Source organism: Engystomops pustulosus, chromosome 3, assembly GCF_040894005.1.
Source record: "Engystomops pustulosus chromosome 3, aEngPut4.maternal, whole genome shotgun sequence".
Taxonomy (NCBI): domain Eukaryota; kingdom Metazoa; phylum Chordata; class Amphibia; order Anura; family Leptodactylidae; genus Engystomops; species Engystomops pustulosus.
The window spans coordinates 61,967,255-61,987,490 of record NC_092413.1 but is presented as its reverse complement, the minus strand read 5'-3'; the positions used below and the strand labels follow the sequence as shown (position 1 = coordinate 61,987,490).

The following is a 20,236-nucleotide window of genomic DNA, read 5'->3' as shown; positions in this document are numbered from 1 at the left end:
GTGTTTATTATTTTAATTCATTTGATACAAGGAAAAGAAGACAAGTATGGGGGGCACAATACGGAAGGGTATGAGAGGGGGCCACAATATGAGGTGGAGATGAAAAGAGACACAATATGAGGGAGTGCAAGGGGCCACAATATGAGATGGAAGAAGCACTGATTGCATTTAATAGCTCCTATACAATTATGGACCTTATATTGAGGGTCAGGGAGGAGAAATACCCTGAAATGGATTTTAAAATTAAATTCAATCGCTCATGGTCTTAGGCAGAATGGTCATACGTGGCTGTCTGCTCCATTACTCTTATGGAGCGACAAGGGGTTGGTCGGACCTCTCATTCTCCTGCTCTGCGGGGGTCTCAGTACTGAGACTCCCACTGATCATCAAGTTAGTCCCTATCCCGTGGAAAGGGCCTAACTTTACTTCGTGGGAAAACCCCTTTAAGGAGGGAGCAACAAAGAAAGAAAGAACAAAGAAAGTGTGCAGCTGTGTCCATGTTATGTCAGTGAACTATATACTGCTGAAGAAAACAAGATTTTTTTTATTTTACATTTGTTAGTGTTCGCTTCAAGGTCTGTGTGATTCATTATGGAAAAAAGCAGTTTCTTCAACTTCAAATACAATATTGCCACCTACTGGATTTCAGACATATTTCAAGCTTACATTTACTAGCAATTTAAATTCTAGTTTTAATTTCTTTTTTGTTTTCACTCAACTGAAAATCACACGTGAAAAAAAATATATAAATATTTAACAATCACCAGGAATATACAGTAATTTTTTAAGGCATTTCAAGTGTCAGGCAAGGTTCACAACTATGGTTGATTTTTTTTTAACAATGGATCCCAGTAGCATTTTATAAACATGACAGAAATTAATTTTTATTTATAACTGGATGTTTATTACATTTTTCATGTTTTTAAAAGACAGACCTAAAAAGCATTTATGGAACAGATGCAGGAGCCACTAAAGAGCCACTAAACTAAGATTTTCACAGGCAAAGGAACAGATTCCAATTAGAAGTTTGTACATACACAGTGGAGAAAAATAAGATTTAGTCAGCCACTAATTGTGCAAGTTCTCCAACTTGTAGTTTAATTGACATCATAGGTAGAGCTCAACTAAGAGACAAAGTGTAAAAGCAAATAAATAAAATCACATTGGGGCAGATTTACTTACCCGGTCCATTCGCGATCCAGCGGCGCGTTCTCTGCGGTGGATTTGGGTACGGCCGGGATTCATTAAGGCAGTTCCTCCGACGTCCACCAGGTGGCGCTGCTGCGCTGAAGAGCATCGGAACGCGCTCAAGTTCACCGGCCTATTCCTACTGAAGGTAAGTGCAAGCTCCGCAACACTTTTTTTGTTTTAAATGTGGAGGTTTTTCCGAATCCGTCGGGTTTTCGTTCGACCACGCCCCCCGATTTCCGCCGCGTGCACACCGGCGCCGATGCGCCACAATCCGATCGCGTGCGCCAAAATCCCGGGGCAATTCAGGGGAAATCGACGCAAATCAGAAATATTCGTTTAACAAGTCGGGAAAACGCGAATCGGGCCTTTAGTAAATGACCCCCATTGTCTGTACAAAACCAGGATTTCTGGCAACCCTGTTACTTCTTTTTTAAGAGGCTCCTCTTTCCTACACTCATTACTTGTAGTAATGGCTCCTGTTTGAACTTCTTATCAATACAAAACACAACTGTCCATAACCTCAAACAGTCACACTCCAAACTCCACTATGGTAAAGGCCAAAAAGCTGCCAAAAGACACCAGAAACAAAATTGTAGACCTGCACCAGGCTGGGAAGACTGACTCTGCAATAGGCAAGCAACTTGGTGTGAAGAAATGAACTGTGAAAATTGAAGACATACAAGACCACTGAGAAAATATCCCTCTATCAGGGGTTCCACTCAAGATCTCACCTTGTCGTGTCAAAATGATCACAAGAATAGTGAATTGTGACCCCCAAACTACACGGGGGACCTAGTGAATGACCTGCAGAAAGCTGGCACCAACGTAACAAAGATCACAAGAATGGTGAATGGTGATCCCCAAACTACACGGGGGGGGGGGGGGACGGAGGAACTAGTGAATGACCTGCAGAAAGCTGGCACCAACATTAAAAAGACTACTGTTAGTAGTACATATCTGGGCCCATTTGAAGTTTGCTAGAGAGCATTTGGATGTTCCAAAAGAGTATTGGGAGAATGTCATATGGTCAGATGAAACCAAAGTAAAATAGTGTGGCAGAAGCACGGATCATCGAGTTTGAAGGAGAGTGAATGCTTAGTTGTATCCAAAGAACACCATACTTATTGTGAAGCATGAGGTGGCAGCATCATACTCTGGGGCTGTTTCTCTGCAAAGCGACCATGGCGACTGATCCATGTACCGTATTTTCCGGACTATAAGGCGCACTTAAAAGCATTGGATTTCCGTGGAAATCCAAAGTGCGCCTTATAGTCCGGTGCGCCCTATGTATGGCGCTGGGCACAGGGCAGCGGACCATACTTACATAGGTCCCCGCTACCGGAGACAGCAGATCTCCAGCGGGAGATCTGCTGTCTCCGGTAGCGGGGACCTATGTAAGTATGGTCCGCTGCCGTCCTCCACCTCCCCCTCACCTTCCCCGCTCACCTTCCCCGCGTTCCCCGTCGCGTCTCGGCGCCGCGTCCCGTCGCCGCGTCACGTCGCCGCGTCACGTCGGGTCTCCGCCAAGCACAAGCACAGAGTGGCCTAGCCAGTTTCCAGATCTCAACTCCATAAAGAAAAACTTTGGTGTAAGTTAAAATTGTGTTTTGTCCAGGGACAATGCCAAAACATCACTGCTCTAGAGTAGATCTGCATGAAGGAATGGGCCAACATACCAGCAAGAGTGTGCCAACCTGGTGAAGACAGTAAGAAAATGTGTGACCTCTGTTATATTTTCTTTTGTTGGCAATAAGAAAGTATTCAGATAAACTTTTCTTATTTACCAAATAATAATTTTCCACAATAATCTGCAAATAAATTCTTTAAAAATCAGACAATGTACTTTTAGATTTTTTTTTTCAAATTTTGTCTCTCATTATTGAGGTCTACCTGTGATGTAAATTTTAGGCTTCTCTCATCTTTGACACATTGCACTTTGTGCAATAGGTATTTGGTGAAAATTTGTAAAAAAAATCACAATTTCCTACTTTTCTGACACCTGATCAACAAATTACATCATAATAACTTGATAACTAACATTTACTGAATGTCTGCTTTATGTTGGAATGGTTTATTAAGTGTCCCCTCATTTTTGAAGGATGTTATGAGGCTTAGAACTTTAGGAGCGATTTTTCACATTTTCATTCAAAACGCAAAACCATACTTTTGAGGGACCTGCTCAGCTTTCAAGTCACTTTGCAAAGCTTAAATAATAGTAAAACAACCATAAATTATCCCATTATAAAAACTTCACTATGTATGTAAAACTTTTATGAAGTCTGCCAACCTTTTTTTTACAGGGGTTAAAACAAAATGGAGGTTCAACTTTGAAATTGTCATTTTTTGGCAAAATGAATGCATTTTTCAAAAAATGTATATATTCACAATGGATAAAATACCAAAATGTATGATACCCAATTCCTCCCAATTATGCCAATTACCCATGTGTGGAGGTTAACGCCATGGCATTGAAAGGAACATAGCATTTCAAACTGCACTGTTACTTTAAGGCTATACAATTATTAAATTTTTTGGCTGACACAGCATGTAAGGGGTTAACACTCACGATCAGAGGAATCTGCGGTTGCAGGTGTCAGATGTCAGTCAAAAATAACCTCTAACTTGAAGTACAACATGTCAAATAAAACAATTTAAAAATCACTTGGGTAAGTTAACATTTTTTAACTATTTAAAGTGACAGATGTCAGAATCCAAAAAATAAAAGAGGTTAAAGCGCTGGGAGATCGAATAGGTCAGTTTAAAGCCCTTTTTCATTTTTGCGTTTCAGTTTTTTGTCCCCTTTATTCCATAACTTTTCTATTTTTCAGTTTAAAGAGATGTGTTAGGGCTGGTTATCTGCTCTTGTACTTTTTAGTGGTGCCATGTAATATTCCATGCAATGTACTGGAAAGCTGTAAAAAAGTTCAGTGAAATTGAAAAAAAACCCAGCAGTTTCTTATGGGCTTTGTTTTCACGACTTTCACTATGCACTTCAAATTACACCTCCTATTTATTCTTTTTTATTAAATTTATATAGGTTTTATTATTTTTTAGTATATTTTAAAAAATTCAAATCTTTTGTAAAAAATTACTAAATTCTGGTGCCAATAACTTTTTATACTTCGGTTTTTGGACCGGTGTAAGTTGTTATTTCTTTTGTAGCTATTTATATCAAATATTTATGTATGGAAAAATGGTGAAAAAGTGATGATTCTGACATTTGGGCGCCATTATAGAAACTATACCCCTCAACATATATTAACCCCTTAACGCTGAAGCCACTTTTCACCTTCCTGACACGGCCCATTTTTTCAAATCTGCACCGTGTCACTATAAATGGTTATAACTTTGAAACGCTTTAACATATCCAAGTGATTTTAAAATTGTTTTCTCGTGACACATTGTACTTCATGCTAGTTGAAAAATTTTGGTGGTATGTTTTGCATTTATTTATGAGAAAATCAGATATTTGGTGAAAATTTGGAAAAATTCTCGATTTTCGAACTTCAAAATGTTCTACTTTTTCCACACATACTCATAACAGCAAAAAAACTTAATAACTAACATTAACCGAATGTCTTCTTTATGTGGACATGGTTTTTTATGCATACTCTTATTTTTTTAGGATGTTATTGGGCTTTGAACGTTAGGTGCGATTTTTCACATTTTCATAAAAACCGCAAAATCCTGCTATTGAGGGACCTGCTCAGGTTTCAAGTCACTTTGAGAGGCCTAAATAAAAGTAAAACCCCATAAATTACCCGATTATAGAAACCAAAATGCTCCACAAAATTTGATACCCAATCCCTCCCACCTATAACAATACCCCATATGTGGTGGTAACCTGCTGTATGGGCACACGCCAGGGCATTGAAGGGAAGCTACGCCATTCAGAGCAGATTATGCATTGTCACTTTTTATTGGCTATACAATCTTTATTTTTTTGGCAATTTGGACATATATGGGCTTATTTTTTGCGACATGAGATGCACTTTACAAATACTTCATTTTAGTGGGTCATTAGCTTATTGATGAGATTTTATTAACTCTTGAATGTATGGGTGAAAAGAAAACTGTCAATTATGGTTTCCTTTCTTTTTGTATTTTTTGGGGGTCGTACACCACACACTAAAAATACTATATTATCTTTATTCTACAGATCACTACGATTACGGTGATACCTCATTTATATAGTTTTTCATTTATTTTTACAATTTTACTGGAAAAAAACTAATATAGAGAAAATCTCATTTGTTGTTGCATCGCCATCTTTTCGGAGACGTAACTTTAATATTTTTTTGTTGACAGAGCTAGTTTAGGGCTTATTTTTTACATGTTGAATTGTCCTTTCAATTGGTACCATTTTGGCACACATAACTTTTTTTTATCCCAATTTAGAACATTTTTGTGAAGAGATTTTATGAAAAATGTAAATTTTTGGCGAATTTTTTGGGTTTTGTTTTTATGGCGTTCACCGAGCGGGCCCAATAATGTGTCTGAGTTATTGTACGGATTGTTACGGACGCGGCAATACCAAATATGTGGGGGGGTTTGGCGATTTTGTGTTTTTTTCATTTTATTGCATGTGTATAGGGAATATTTGTGTTTAGGGTACTTTAACTTTATTTAATTAATTCTTTTTATTAAAAAATGTTTTTATCAAATGTTTTTAACAGTTTTTTATCACTTTTACAGGTGAGCTTGAACAAGCGATTACACTGTGTAATGTAACACACTGAGCATGCTGTGCATGCTCAGTGTGTTACAGCCGGGTCCTGCCAGAAGGCACGGACCCGGCTCACGGAGGAGGATCGCGCAGCCCCAGGCACTGGCAGTCCCGGGGCTGCAATCGGAGCAGCGGACCCCCCGGTAAGCGTCGCGGGGGGGTCCGACCCACTTTAAATGCCCCTAACACACCGCGGTCAGCGTGACCACGGCGTGTTAGGGGTTAACACTTGCGATCGGAGAAATCTCAGAGCACGGGTGTTAGAGGCGGGTGTCGGCTATAATATATAACCGACACCCGCAGCTTCTGGCCCCGGCTCCGTTCAGGAGCCGGGGCCAGAAGCTTGACCTAAAAGTACAGCATTTTGCGGGAAGGCACCTCCCGCCATGCAGTACTATTACGTCAAATGTCGGGAAGGGGTTAAACTATTTTTATGAATTTTGTTAACCTTTTTCACAGGGGTTAATACAAAAATGGAACTGGAATTTTGGAATACATTTTTTTGGCTAAATGAATGAATGTATATTTACACATTCACAATGGATAAAATAAAAAAATGCTCCACAAGGTATGATACGCAATTTCTTCATAGTATGGTGGAAAACTGCTGTCTGGGCATACGTCATGGCATTGAAGGTAAGGAGCGTTATTCAGAGTCACTTTTAACATGCTACAAAATCATTATTTCTTTGTCAATTTAGAAATATGGGGCTTATTTTAACTTTATACATTTTAACCCCTAGGGGACTCAGCCTATTTTGGCCTAAAGGACGCGGCCCCATTTTTCAAATCTGGCCTGTGTCACTATAAGTGGTTATAGCGTGGGAACGCTATGAGATATCCAGGGGATTTTGAGATTGTTTTCTCGTGACACATTGTACTTTGGATGAAATCTTTTGCGTTTAGTTATGAAAAAAAACAAAATTTGGCAAAAATTTTGAAAAATTCTTTATTTTCAACGTTCTAAATTCTCTACTTTTGATGCAGATAGTCAAAGCACCCAAATAAATTCATAACTTACATTTCCCAAATGTCTGCTTTATGTTGGCATGGTTTTTTAAGATTCCACATATTTTACTAGAATGTTATGAGGCTCAGAATTTGGGTGCCATTTTTCACATTTTTTGTAAAATCGCCAAAACCCGTACTTAGATGGACCTGCTCAACTTCTAATTGACACTGAGAGGCCTAAATAATAGCTAGACTCATAAATTACCCCATTGTGGAAACTACACCCCTCAACGTACGAAAAACTACTTTTAAGAAGTTTGTTAACCCTTTACGTGTTTTATAGGGGTTAAAACAAAACGGAGGTGGAGTCTGCAAATTGTAATATTTTTTCACAATACACTCATTTTGGGTGGAAAATTAAACATTTAAAATGGATTAAATGAAAAAAAGGCTCCACAAACTTTGATACCCAATTTCTCCCGAGTACACGGATACCCCATATGTGCTGGTAACCTGCTGTATGGGCGCACGGCCAGGCATAGAAGGGAGGGAGGCGCAATCCAGAGCAGATTTGCTATGTCACATTGTACAGGCTATAATTTTTTTCTTTTTTTTAATGAGGACCTATAGGGGCTTATTTCTTTTGCCACATGAGATGCACTTTTCTAATACATAATATTGGAGCCTCTATAGCTAATTGGTGAGATTTAATTAACTCTTTGTTGGTGGAGGAAATGAAAATCATCAATTTTTAGGAAAATTTTTATGTGTTTTTTTTTTTGGCCGTTAACCATACCATAAAAATAGTATATTATTTTTATTCTATGGGTCGCCACGATTATGAAAATACTTCATTTATATATATTTTTAATTTTTTACCATTTTTACTGAATAAAAAGTAATTTGGCAAAATTGTTGTTAATTTTAGCATCACCGTCTTTCATATGTATAACTTTTTTATTTTTCACCTCACAAATCTGTTTAAGGGCTTATTTTATGCGAGAATGATTGCTCTTTTTAGTGGTCTTATTTTAGATTGCGTAACTTTTAAAAGTCACTTTTTTTAGAGCATTTTTAAAGGGCATTAATAAAAAATCATCTTTTTCAGAGAGAGTTTTTTTAGGTTGTTTTTTAAGGGGTTCACTTTGCGGATCTAATAATGATTCTGTTTTATTATACAGATTGTTACGGAAGCAGGGATACCAAATATGTGGGGGTTTTGTGTATTTTATTCAATTGTACTGAATAAAAACTAATTTGGAGAAAATCTTATTCATTTTAGCATCACCATCTTTTTATATGCATAACTTTTTTATTTTTTGGCTGACAAATCTTGTTAGGGGCTTATTTTTTGCGAGAACAGTTGTTCTTTTTAGTGGGCTTATTTTAGAGTGCATAAAATTTTTTAAATCACTTTTTAGAGCATTTTTTATAGGGTATTAATTAAAAATTATCTTTTTTCGGAACGTTTTTTGCGTTTTTTTTCTCCGACGTTTACCGTGCGGGTCCAGTAACAATTCTGTTTTATTATGCAGATTGTTAAGGACGCGGCAATACCAAATATGCGGGGTTTTTTTGTGTTTTTATGTTTTTTATACTTTATTAAGTTTTTTTATGGGAAAGTGACATTTTAGGGGCTTATATTTTATGTATTTATTTTTTATTTATTATAATGTGTAGTGTTAACTGTTTTTGCATTTTTTTACTTATACATACTTGAACTTAAACCAGTGATGCTCTGATCACTGGTTTAAGTCCAATACACTGCTCTACAATACTATTTTATTGTAGAGCAGTGTAAACTGTCTGAGCAAGCTTGCGCATGCTCAGACAGTTTGCAGTCAGACCCGGAAGGGATCTGGCTGCCATGGAGACCGGGCAGCTCCGGGGCACATGCCAGTCCTCGGAGCTGCCCGGAAGAGGATCGGATCCCCCGGTAAGCGGCACGGGGGATCCGATCCACAGCAGGAACACCCTTACACGCCGCGGTCATGCTTGACCGCAGCGTGTAAGGGGTTAACACCCGCGATCGGAGTCTGCTCCGATCGCGGGTGTTACAGCGCGGTGTCAGCTGTGATAGACAGCTGACAGCCGCTGCTTCTGATACCGGCTCCGTTCGTGAGCCGGTCCCAGAAGCTGGACGTTATACTACGTCCCGGTGCGCTAAGCATCTAGCCCCGGGGACATAGTATAACGTCGTGGTGCGCCTAGGGGTTAAGGCATCTTAGCTTATTTCTGAGATTCTATTAACTCCTTCAAGTTCTTGTTGTACATTTTTAGCACTTTTTTGGGGTCATTCACCGTACCATAAAAATAATATGTTATCTTTATTATGTGGATCACTACAATTACGGTGATATCTCTTTTATTTATCATTTTATATTTGTCAAATTTATAAAATAGAGAAAACCACATTTTTTAAGCATGGCCATATTTTCATAGACATAACTTTAGTATTTTTCTGTTAACACAGCTGGTTGAGGGCTTTTTCTGTGTGATGAGTTGTTCTTCTCAGTGGTGCCATTTTGGGGCACATAACTTGTTTTGATTATTTTTTAGAACTTTTTGTGAAGGGAGTTGATGAAAAAGATACATTTTTGACAAGTTTTTGAGGTTTTTTGTTAATGCCGTTCAACAAGCGTATCCAATAATGTTTTGGATTTATTGTACAGATTGTTAGGGACGTGGTGCTACCAAATATGTGGGGGAGGTTTTGTGATTTTGTGCATTTTGTACTATTATTTACTTAATTAAAAACAACTTTTTTACTGTTTTAACCCTTTCACGCTCCGTGGCGGTTATATCCGCCACGGCGCTTATGCCGGCTCGGCTCTGGATCAGAGCCAAACCGGCATCGGGAAACACGGGGTGCCGGCTGTAAGTAATAGCCGGCACCCCAGTGTAACACCCGCGGTCGGAGTGGGCTCCGATCGCGGGTGTGTAACCCGTTAAATGCCGCGGTCAGCACGACCGCGGCATCTAACATGCCTCTGGGGGTCTTTCCCCCACGATAGGCCCCCCTGAACCGTTTTCGGGGGATGCCGATCGCTGCTATGGAAGTGCTGGGGTCCGATCTGGTCCCCAGCACTGCCTGCAGGCACTGCCAGTAAGATGGCGTCTGTGACGTCATCTTACTGGCATAGTGCCAGCCTATGCAAGTGCATAGGCTAACACTGATAATACCCTGCAATACATGATTATTGCAGAGTATTATCATGAACAAGCAATCAGATGATTGCTTGGTCATTTCCCATGGTGGAAAAAGTTAAAAAGTAAAAAAAAAATGTTATTCAATAAAAAATAAAGTAATAAATCAATAAAAATGCCCATAAGCCCCATAACATATAAAGAGACATATAACCCCAAAAAAGTCTAAATCATAACAAAAACCCCACATATATAGTATCACCGCGTCCGTAACAACCCGTAGAATACAAGTAAATCATTATTGAACCCGTACGATGAACGCCGTTAAAAAAAAACTATTGAAAACCCACCAAAAATTAACATTTTTACCTAATCAATCTTACAAAAAATGCCATCAAAAGTGATCAAAAAAACATATGTACTCCATAATGATACTGCTGCAAAGTACAGCATGTCCCGCAAAAAACAAGCCATCAACCAGCTCCCAAGTCAAAAAGTAAAAATGTTATGCCACTTGGAAGACGGCAATGTAAAAAATGATAGATTTTTCCCACATTAGGGTTTTATTTGACAAATTTAGTAAAACGTAAGAAAAAATATTCATGTCTGGTATCCCCGTAATCGTATCGTCCCATAGAATAAAGCTAACATGATTATTAGGCTAAACGGTGAACACCAAAAAAAAAAAAGTAAAAAATCCAGTACAGAATTGATGCTTTTCTACTCATACCCTCAAAAACGAGTTCCTAAATTTTCAACAATAGGTGATACCAACCCCAAAATGGCAACACTGGAAAAAGCATCTCATCCCGCAAAAAAAAAAAATGCCAGCACATGGCCCCAATAACGAAAAAAGCGAAAATTTATAGCCTACAAAAGGGACCAAAGAGGAAACTAAAATCCTGGCAGCTGCAGGTTCTGCGCCTCGCTGTGTACCCATAAAACAAGTCACACCCACATGTTGGGGGTCTCTGCACTCGGGAGAAATTGCAGAACAAATTGTATGGTGGGTTTTCTATTTTTATCTTTTGGAAATGTGTAAATTTTAGGGCTAAGTGAGCATATAACCGGAACAATTTGACCAATCTAAATTTCACCTCCATTTTGATTCAATTACTATGAAGATCTCAAGGGGTTAACAATCTTCCTAAAAGCTGTTTCTGATAGTTTGAGGGGTGCAGATTTGAAAATGGGTTGATTATATACGGGGGTTTTGATACTAAATATGTAACATTTCATTCAAACTGTATTTATCCGCAAAAGAGTAAATTCTAAAAATACGGAAAATCGCTATTCGATTTGTAAGCCGAGCGACATCAAAATATATTATCCAGACATTTCAAAAATTATGAAAATGTAAAGTAGACACATGGGAAATGTTATGCAGCAACTTATTTAGGTGGTAAATCTATCTACCTGAAAATGTAATGATTTTGAATTTCAAAAAAGTGCGATTTTTCAAAAAATTCATCCTTTTTTCTTTTTTTGGAAAATAAACGCAAAACTTATCAACATTTACCACTAAAATGAAGTACAACATGTGGGGAAAGAACATTCTCAGAATCGCTTTGATAAGTAACAGTGTTCAAAAGTTATAACCATATAAAGTGACGCAAGTCAGAATCCAAAAAAGGGGGCTGAACCTTAAGCTGTAAAATGGCTGCGTCCTTAAGGGGTTAAACCTTTTTTACCCCACAAATTGGACTGAACAAGCAATCCTCCTTTTTCAAACTCATATACAGTTCACGCACTGCAATATAGGTGTATTGCAGTGAACTAAACATGCTTAAAACGCCTTCTTCCCCTCACAATGTTAAAAGTTGAAATGAGTAGTGTAAAAATGCATAATGTCAAACTGTTTTTGTATGTAAATGGACCCAAAGCTGTAAATGTTCTATTTAGTTATTTTTTAAGCCAGTACTCTGGAGTGAACAATACTGGAGTCCATGATGAATCCGTCCAATAAGCCATGGGTGCGCACAACCCAGTGACTATTAGACACTACACACTTCAACACTTCATAAGGCATGTTGATTTTGGGGATTCTAGGACACATTCATCTATCACAATATGATCACCCAGATCCTTATCCAATTTTAAAGATTTCAACACAATAATAATAAAATGTAGCTTGATATAACCCACTACCCAATAATTGCAACCTGCAATAAGCAGTCTATTTTTCCTTTACCTACGGTCACTACTAAGTGTGTTATGAATATCTTACAGAAAACCAGGCACTATAGAATAATTGTTACTGAATCTAAAAACTTACTATCTGTTTGCTTCCTGTTCTGTTGTGCAAGTCGTGTATTCTCTTCAAGATGTCCTCTTCTTTTGGTTTAATAGTTACAGTGTCCAGACTCAGAACTGCTGCAAGTTCTTCCTTGAATAATTCATATAGGCTTTTTGCCGCTTTGGCCTCCCCAAAGTTGCTCTTTAATGACGCATCTAGTTCCGAAGCACTCTTTTTCACTTGATTTAGCTCATGTTTGCTGGCTTCCAAGGCTCGATGTGATGCATTTAACCTATCTGTAAGGATACTGATCTCCTTTTCAAGAACCTGTTTGGCATCAGTAACATTTTCTAAATTCTGAAACAAAGAAAAGAGTTAAATAGATCTTTTAATTTCTTATCATAAAAGGTTTACTGAAAACATAAAGTATCTAAACGATTACTCTTCAACAAAGAAATTAATCCTCCTTATGATGTAGTGGACATAAAATATTTTAACCTATATTCACAATATACCTGCTTCAACAGTCTGTATGTAGCCTGTGAACTCTAACTCTGGCCTATTAGCATTATTTTAAAAGTTGATTTTAAAAGGAAGGAGGCCATGGATAACAAAAATAAGAAGATTACCACAAACACAGTGCCTGGATATATGAGTACGCGCTCCTGCTTTATCAAGCTACATTACATTTAAATAATATGACTTACATAAATAGTTTTCATATACCAGTATTTGGTGTTTTATGGCACTTTAAACTCCCACTGTCTTAACAAGTGTTTTAAAATGCTTACACAAAATTGTGTGTATGTTTGTGTGTCACCCATTTTTGTCAATTTCTATCAAATATACTGTATATTAATGGCTTTAGACTTTGGGAGAAGGTATTTATATTTTCTGTGGACTGACTTGATTGACTTTGTAGATGTGTATCAAAAATCGTCCCATTTACCGAGGAAGACTTGCCTTCAATTTACAACTTATTAATAGAAATCAAAAGAAGATTCTGGTTTTAGCTCACAAAATTTGATACAAAAAATGATGAAATATCTGAAATGTGACAGGCCCTAACACAAAACAGTGTATATTACAAGACCCCACATCTCTATTTCATCATTTTGGTGCATCAGTCTTTGTGAGCCAAAACCAGCATTGACTAAACACACACAACAAATGCAAATCTTTCCATTGCACCTTGTCTTGAGATGTAAAGTCGCCCCTACACACAAAGTTCCAGATACATTCAATGGTGTACCTTGCCTTTTTTATTACACCACAGAACATGATCCATGACATTTACGGATATTTGTATACATACCTTATGGAGGGTCTCAATCTGCTGGTTAAATGATGTATTCTTTTTTTTCTCTTTGTTCACTTCAGAGACCAGCTTCATAATAGTTTCACGACTGGCTTTAGATTCTGTCTCATGAACATTTATTGTTTCCTCCAAAGTGCATATATTACCTTTTAATGCCGAATTTTCTTTGCAGAGTTCACTTGCCTACAAGAATATGCATAAAAAGCATGAAGTTCTGCCTATATATAGTTTTTTCTTAAAGGAAACCTGTCATCAGGTTTTCACCATTAAACCTGATGACATGTTCCCACAGAAGTCTTTATACGGTGCCCCACGCTTTCTATAACTTTCCATAGCTCATAGATAGAAAAATTTGCTGAAAACTTGCTAGGAGACTTACCAAGTGAAACAGGGTGTTTTTTCACTTCACTCACCTTCCTCATCACCCCTCTCAGGAACGAGGGATACATTGGCTGTGTATGACTTACTGAAAAGAAATCAACTACCTCATTCCCCTTCCCTCATGTTGTAGACATGGCTGTGGAGAAGACTTATGAATATGCTGTACCAGAAAAGTTTCTTTCACCGGGCGGGCTTTAATAGAGGGGACAAAGTATTTATCTATATTTATTACAAGGTGCAAAGTATAAATTAAAAGTGGAGACTGCATGTATTAATTGATTATGGCAGTAGTGCATACCTCTAAATCAGAGGGCTCTGTGCATATGTAAAATAATTTGGTATACTGTATATATGGAATGGGAATAATTCCTAGTGCTGTGTTTCTGTACGTAGCTTGGTGCTATTACTGTACTTATGTATTGAACTTTATATCGGAGTTGAATTTATGTACAGACACAATATTATAATTTGAACGACACTGTACGTTTTAAGTAAAGGGGGACACTATATATATATATTAGAATTAGTTTGGTGGGAGCAATGTCTAAGCTAAATAAGAAGGATAGTGCTGCAAACACTATAATCCATACATAAATGCATGCCTCGAATATTTTTAATCTGGTGGCTGTTTATGATAAAATTGAGGTGCATTGTATATATATATATATATATATATATATATATATATATATATATATATAAAATTGAAATTGGCCCTGCATAACAAATTACCTAGAAACTGCCCTGTGCCGGACTCAGCAGTGAGGAAGAAGCAAATAGGGTGAATTGCATACATGTGAGATGGCTTTGGAAACAGAATGTGAATGTTTATAGGCATGAGGAGGAGCAATTTATGGATGGTTGCACTGTTTTCTAATAGCAATTTAATAAATATGTTTATTTAGGGAGATTCAGGTTCCCTATAAGATCATTCAAACAGAGTAAAGAAAAAGGTGAACAATGTACAATCAAACAAAACCTGATTTAGAAAATGCTCTATCCCAAGAGCTTAACAAAAGACATTTTGAAAGCCTGTTGCAGTACTTGTGCTTTATTTTTTGCCTTTTCTAAACAAAAGGAAATGTTAGTGTAGCTGCACATGGTCAGCATTTAATCATCAGGATTTGTAAGCCAAAATCATCGGTAGGTTCTCAAGCCACCACTCGAGCTGTTGTTTAACCTAACAGTTCAAGAAAGCACTAGATAGCAGTATGTGACTTAGGGTCCCCGTTGCAACTGCAACCACTAAAAGAATCTTATCTCTATTCCATTTTTTGCACTTTCACTTTACCTTACCCTCAATTTCTATGGCAATGATAGAGATAGCCAAACTCTTGTTATCCTTATTTGTCCTATAAACAGTGAATGGAGCAGCATGGTGCATGTACAACTTGCCATTCTAAAAGGTTAAAAGGACCCACTATCTCACATGATGGTATGTGCCACTGGAGGGGACCACCAATCAGCATGTTATTTCTTATCTTGTAGTTGGGGGAAACAATAAATCTTTGTCCATCCTCATTAAGGGTAAAAAGATAACAAAAAAGGTAAAATCTGACGATGTTTGCTATTCCTTCCGCTTTTTCACATGTTTTTTAATACATAAGAGGATTTTTACAAATAGGCAATTTATCATTTTTCTTTGCTTTTCCATTTCTCACTCTGATCCTTCTACGAGCTGTAACTTTTTTATTTTTTGTTTACAAAGCTACCGTATATGCAGGCTTTATGTAGGATGTTTTCATTTATATTATTTTGAAATCTGTACAATCTTTGAATCATTTTTGTTAAAATTTTTATTGGAGGCAAAAAAGTAATTATTGTGGAATGTAGGCGCTAATTTCCGTTACGGGGCTCATTGCCCAGAATAATTGTTTTTAAATTTTGAAAGATCAGACGTTTTGAGATGCGCGATAGCTAAAGTGTTACTGATTTTATTTGTTTGTTTAGTTTTGTATGTGTTCTAGGGAAAGGGGGGTAATTTGAATTTTTAGTGTTTTTTTTTAATTTGAAAAAAAAAACTAGACAAAATGTAATACTGGATGCTGAGTGACAGCTATGAGAATCTTGAAAAGTTTCTCAGCTGTCATTTAAACCAATAGGCGCCTCCAATAACATCACATGTCCTAGTCCATAAGCCTTTCTCTACTAGTTGACATGTATTTACGTTGGGCGGTCGTATAGTTGTTAAGTTACTTAGAATTTACATTACAAAATATAACAATATATATCATAGAATATATATAATAATACATTTCCGTTTACCTTGGATAATATTTTTTCAGGATCTTCTTTTCCCATAATTTCTATGCCCAAACTTGAGGAAATTTGAGCCACAAAATGACCATGACTTATACTTTGTCTAGAAGCCTGGGATTTGCTATCTTCCAACTGAGCCATGTGGGTTCTAGAAAAGAAGAGACATATAAACTTGACAGATGATGAACACAAACAATAGTTACATCAATCAAAGGGCATGGCACACCAATGGATAATTTTTCTTATTTTCTTCTTTTATTTGCATAAATAGTTTCACATGAATACTCCATCTACCACGGTCCTTGTATTATTTCTGCTACCTGTTGAACATTCTAATTCTTTCCTCTCTCTACTACTATCCCTCTGCTCCCCTCATCTCTCTGGCTCCCCCTTTTATGAATTTTTTACACTACAAGTATCTCTTTCATAGCTTTCAGCCTCTATCCAGGATCCAGTAATTATTCTCTGGGCATACATTATTTGATGAAATCCTTTCACCAATATGTTCTTAATAATAACTTTGTGATAATTTAAAAGATCGTTTTATTGCTGGTATGGTTACACAACATCATAATCATTCATTTTTTCTGGTTCCATGCAACATATTTTCTCATTTTCAGATTACAGATCTAACTTGACAAAGGTTGCATTGGCCGAAACACTGTGGAATTTTTGATCCATTTTCGATGCCATACTATTTGTTCGTGTACTACGGATAAGGTGCAACATTTTTCACAATCATGTAAAAGTGGACGTAATGAACATTTGTCTTTGTCAAACAAATAAGCAAAGTTTACTGCACACCTGTTCGACAAGCAAAAGATAGTGTGAAAACAAACTAACCACCCAGCAACCTCCTTTTCTTTAGGATGCCCTGCAGAGCGAAATTTTCAACCAGGCCCTAATATCTGCAATGATTGTCAGCACTTGGAAAGGGAAATGTGTATATCGCCCATTACAAATCCTTGGCCCCCTCCATTGGTAGACATGTATCTATTTTACAAATCTATAATCTCAAATAATCACATAACCCAAATTTACCTCCGAAGAAAACCAAAGACCTAACATGCAGAAAGACTCATCTCAGTGCACAATTGCTTCCTTTTTCTTACACTGCTGAAAATCTAAGGGGGCATTCACATGGACATTCGGGGCCTGTGATCTAAGAGTTGGGCCGCAGGTCTTCCGATGGAGGGGTGAAGAGCACTATACCCTCCATCCTCCTCCTCCCAGCTTTGTGCTCGCCTGGGATCCGGTCCAGGCAAAACACACAGCTTTGTAAATGCAGCCTAAGCAAATTTGTTAGATGTAAAACTAAAAACCCTCCTATAAGGTTGAGAAAAGAAAACTATTACATAACATCATCAAGGATCTGTGGTGTTACTGCTTACTGCATAGATCTATAGTATAAATACTTCTGCATAGATCTGTAGGATAACGGCTTACCTTAACGTGGATTCCGCTTCCTTTAGTCTTTCTTTCAGTCCACGGTTTTCCTGAATAATTCCCTGCATTGCCAGTTCTGCTCTAGATTTTGAATTTGCTAATAAACCAGACTCTTCCTCTGTTTCTTGTAACCTTGCTCTGAGGGAGGTGATTAAAGAAGATTGTCGAGCATTGTTTTCCTTGTAATTTTCCACTTCAGCCCTTAGCTCTTGCAGATATATTTCCTTGGAGGAAAGCTTGGAGCGCAGATCCAGCAGCTTCATGAAACATAAAAAAAATTGGTGAAAAAACATTTTGAAAGACATTCTATCAGTGTGGACACTACAGTATAAATACCACAATAACCAACATACACAAACTGAATGTTTGGAGATTCAAACAGGGTAAAAAAAATATATAGGTTGAAAAAAGCAATTGATCTAGTCCTAAGCTAATAAAAAATAAGATCTAATTTTAAGACACGTCATTCTAAATGCCTAATGGTGATGTAAGATTTTCATGCAGCTCCTCTGCCATAGAAACCAATGCCATAAAGCTCCTGAGATAAGAGGCAAGCACAAATGGAGATGTTCGGAGCCTAGAGTGAAGGCGATGCATACACTTCGGGTGAGTTTAAAAACAATGTATTTTATCACTTATTTGTTGCTACGCGTTTCGATCTCAAACTGAGATCTTCATCAGGCATAAAAAAATACACATAATTGCACAATGAGACATGCACACTTATATACACAATAAAAGAGGAAATGACCTCAATGCTTGACAAAAGGAAACTGATTTACGACGATTGAGTGACGAACGATTCACCAATCTGTTGTCTAGTCTTCCGTGTTCAGTTTGATTCATTGGTTGGTGTTTTGTGCAAAAATACAGTTTCATGAGATGTAAAAGAATTTCTGTTCAAATTAAAAGGTTGTATGCTATTTGAAATTTAAAAGGTATATTAAAATGCATGAAATATATTTATCAATCTACCTTTACATATACAGACCATAAGTAAAAACAGTGTTTACTCCATGATTTCATTCAGACCGTCTAAAGCTCCTGAAGCACACTTTCTGCTATAAGTGTAAAAGTGAGCACTAACACTATAAACCTAAAGCCTCTCCTTTTTTTTTTTTTTTTTAGAGAAAAAAGGGGTTTCTTAGGGAGGAAATCCAAGAATATATAAATAATAATAACCTCAGATTTTCAAAGGCATTTCATACAGTAACATATAAAAGGTAAGTACATAAAATGAAAATTCTGAAAAAAATCGGTCTAAATAATCAGTGAATGAAAAAATCTTAGATCATAGTTATAGTTCATAGTTAAGAGGATTTTGTTGAAGCTTCAGGCTTGTGAATGTTTAACCCCTTTTTGTTCTTGTAGGTATGTCTTTTGCTCACCTTCAAAAATCCATAACTTTTTTATTTTTCCATTTACAGAGCCAGATGATGGCTTGCTTTCAGTCTACCAAACTGTACTTCCTAGTGTCAGCATTTTAATATTGCAAGGCATCTACTGGGAAGTGAAATTTTTTTTCTAAATCTCTTCCTTTACGGCTTTCACTGTGTGCTCCAAATGACAACTCCCCTGTATTCTTTTGGTTGGTATAATGTAGTTTAATAGATTTTATTTTTAAATTAAAACCTTGTATGCAAAGAAAAATGTCTTTGTTCTGCCATATTCTGAGGCCAATAACGTTTTCCTACTTCAGTGCGGTATAAGGTGCCATTTTTGTGGGATGGATGGATATTTTCAAGTATACAATTTTGGAGACTGCAACCTTTTGATCACTTTTTATTCAATTTTTTTATGTGTTTGAAATGTCTCTGGCAACTTTGCCAGAGGCATTTAAGTAGGTAACACCCGGGAAGGAGTTAGTATAGATAAATGGAAGGTTATGCACTTGGGCCAAGGGAACAAAAGGTACAATTATATTTTAGTAGTGCCTTATTTGGTAAAACTACAATGGTAAAAGACTTGGGGGTATTGGTGGACTGTAAACTCAAGTTTAGTGACCAATGCCAGCGAGCTGCTGCCAAGGCATATTATGTCAAATTATGGGATGCATTAAGAGAAGCAAAGGTGCTCATTAACCTTTTAATACCTTATCCATTTCTGTGTTTCAGATTTTCTAATTTGGGACAAATTTTACTTGTGTCAATATTTAATATTCCAATGTAACGGGAAACTGGAAAAAAAACTGAAAGTTGATGAAAAGAACACAATTGCACAATTTTCTTACAAGCTCGGTTTTGATTGCTTTTAATGTGAGGTTCAATAAATAAAACTGAAGCTATATCATTTTTATATCACCATGACTATCCTGTCCCAATCAATTTTACGGCTTTAACTGGGAGCCCAAAATGACAACTAACTCTACTTTATTCTTGGGGTCAGTGCGATCACGGGGATAACAAATTTGTATAGGTTTTAGAATGTTTCCATACATTTACAAAAATTAAAACCTCCTGTACAAAACAAAAATTCTTCATTTTGCCGTCTTCTGGCGCCAATAACTTTTTCATACTTTGGTATACAGAGCTGTGGGTGGTTTAATTTTTTGCGACTTTTGATGACGTTTTCAATGCTTCTA

The 20,236-nt window shown here is 37.1% G+C and overlaps 1 protein-coding gene across 7 annotated transcripts in view; it reads right to left on the bottom strand.

Moving 5' to 3' along the window:
• Positions 1 to 20,236, bottom strand: part of CCDC170 (coiled-coil domain containing 170) — a 154,581-nt gene that overhangs the window by 17,890 nt on the left and 116,455 nt on the right. For all 7 annotated transcript variants that reach the window (XM_072140938.1, XM_072140936.1, XM_072140942.1 and 4 more), the window contains 4 exons: positions 17,656 to 17,912; positions 16,216 to 16,357; positions 13,567 to 13,752; positions 12,291 to 12,608 (listed from right to left, as the gene is read on the bottom strand). In XM_072140938.1, the coding sequence (XP_071997039.1) occupies positions 12,291 to 12,608; positions 13,567 to 13,752; positions 16,216 to 16,357; positions 17,656 to 17,912 (903 nt within the window). The remainder of the gene's footprint in view (positions 1 to 12,290; positions 12,609 to 13,566; positions 13,753 to 16,215; positions 16,358 to 17,655; positions 17,913 to 20,236) is intronic.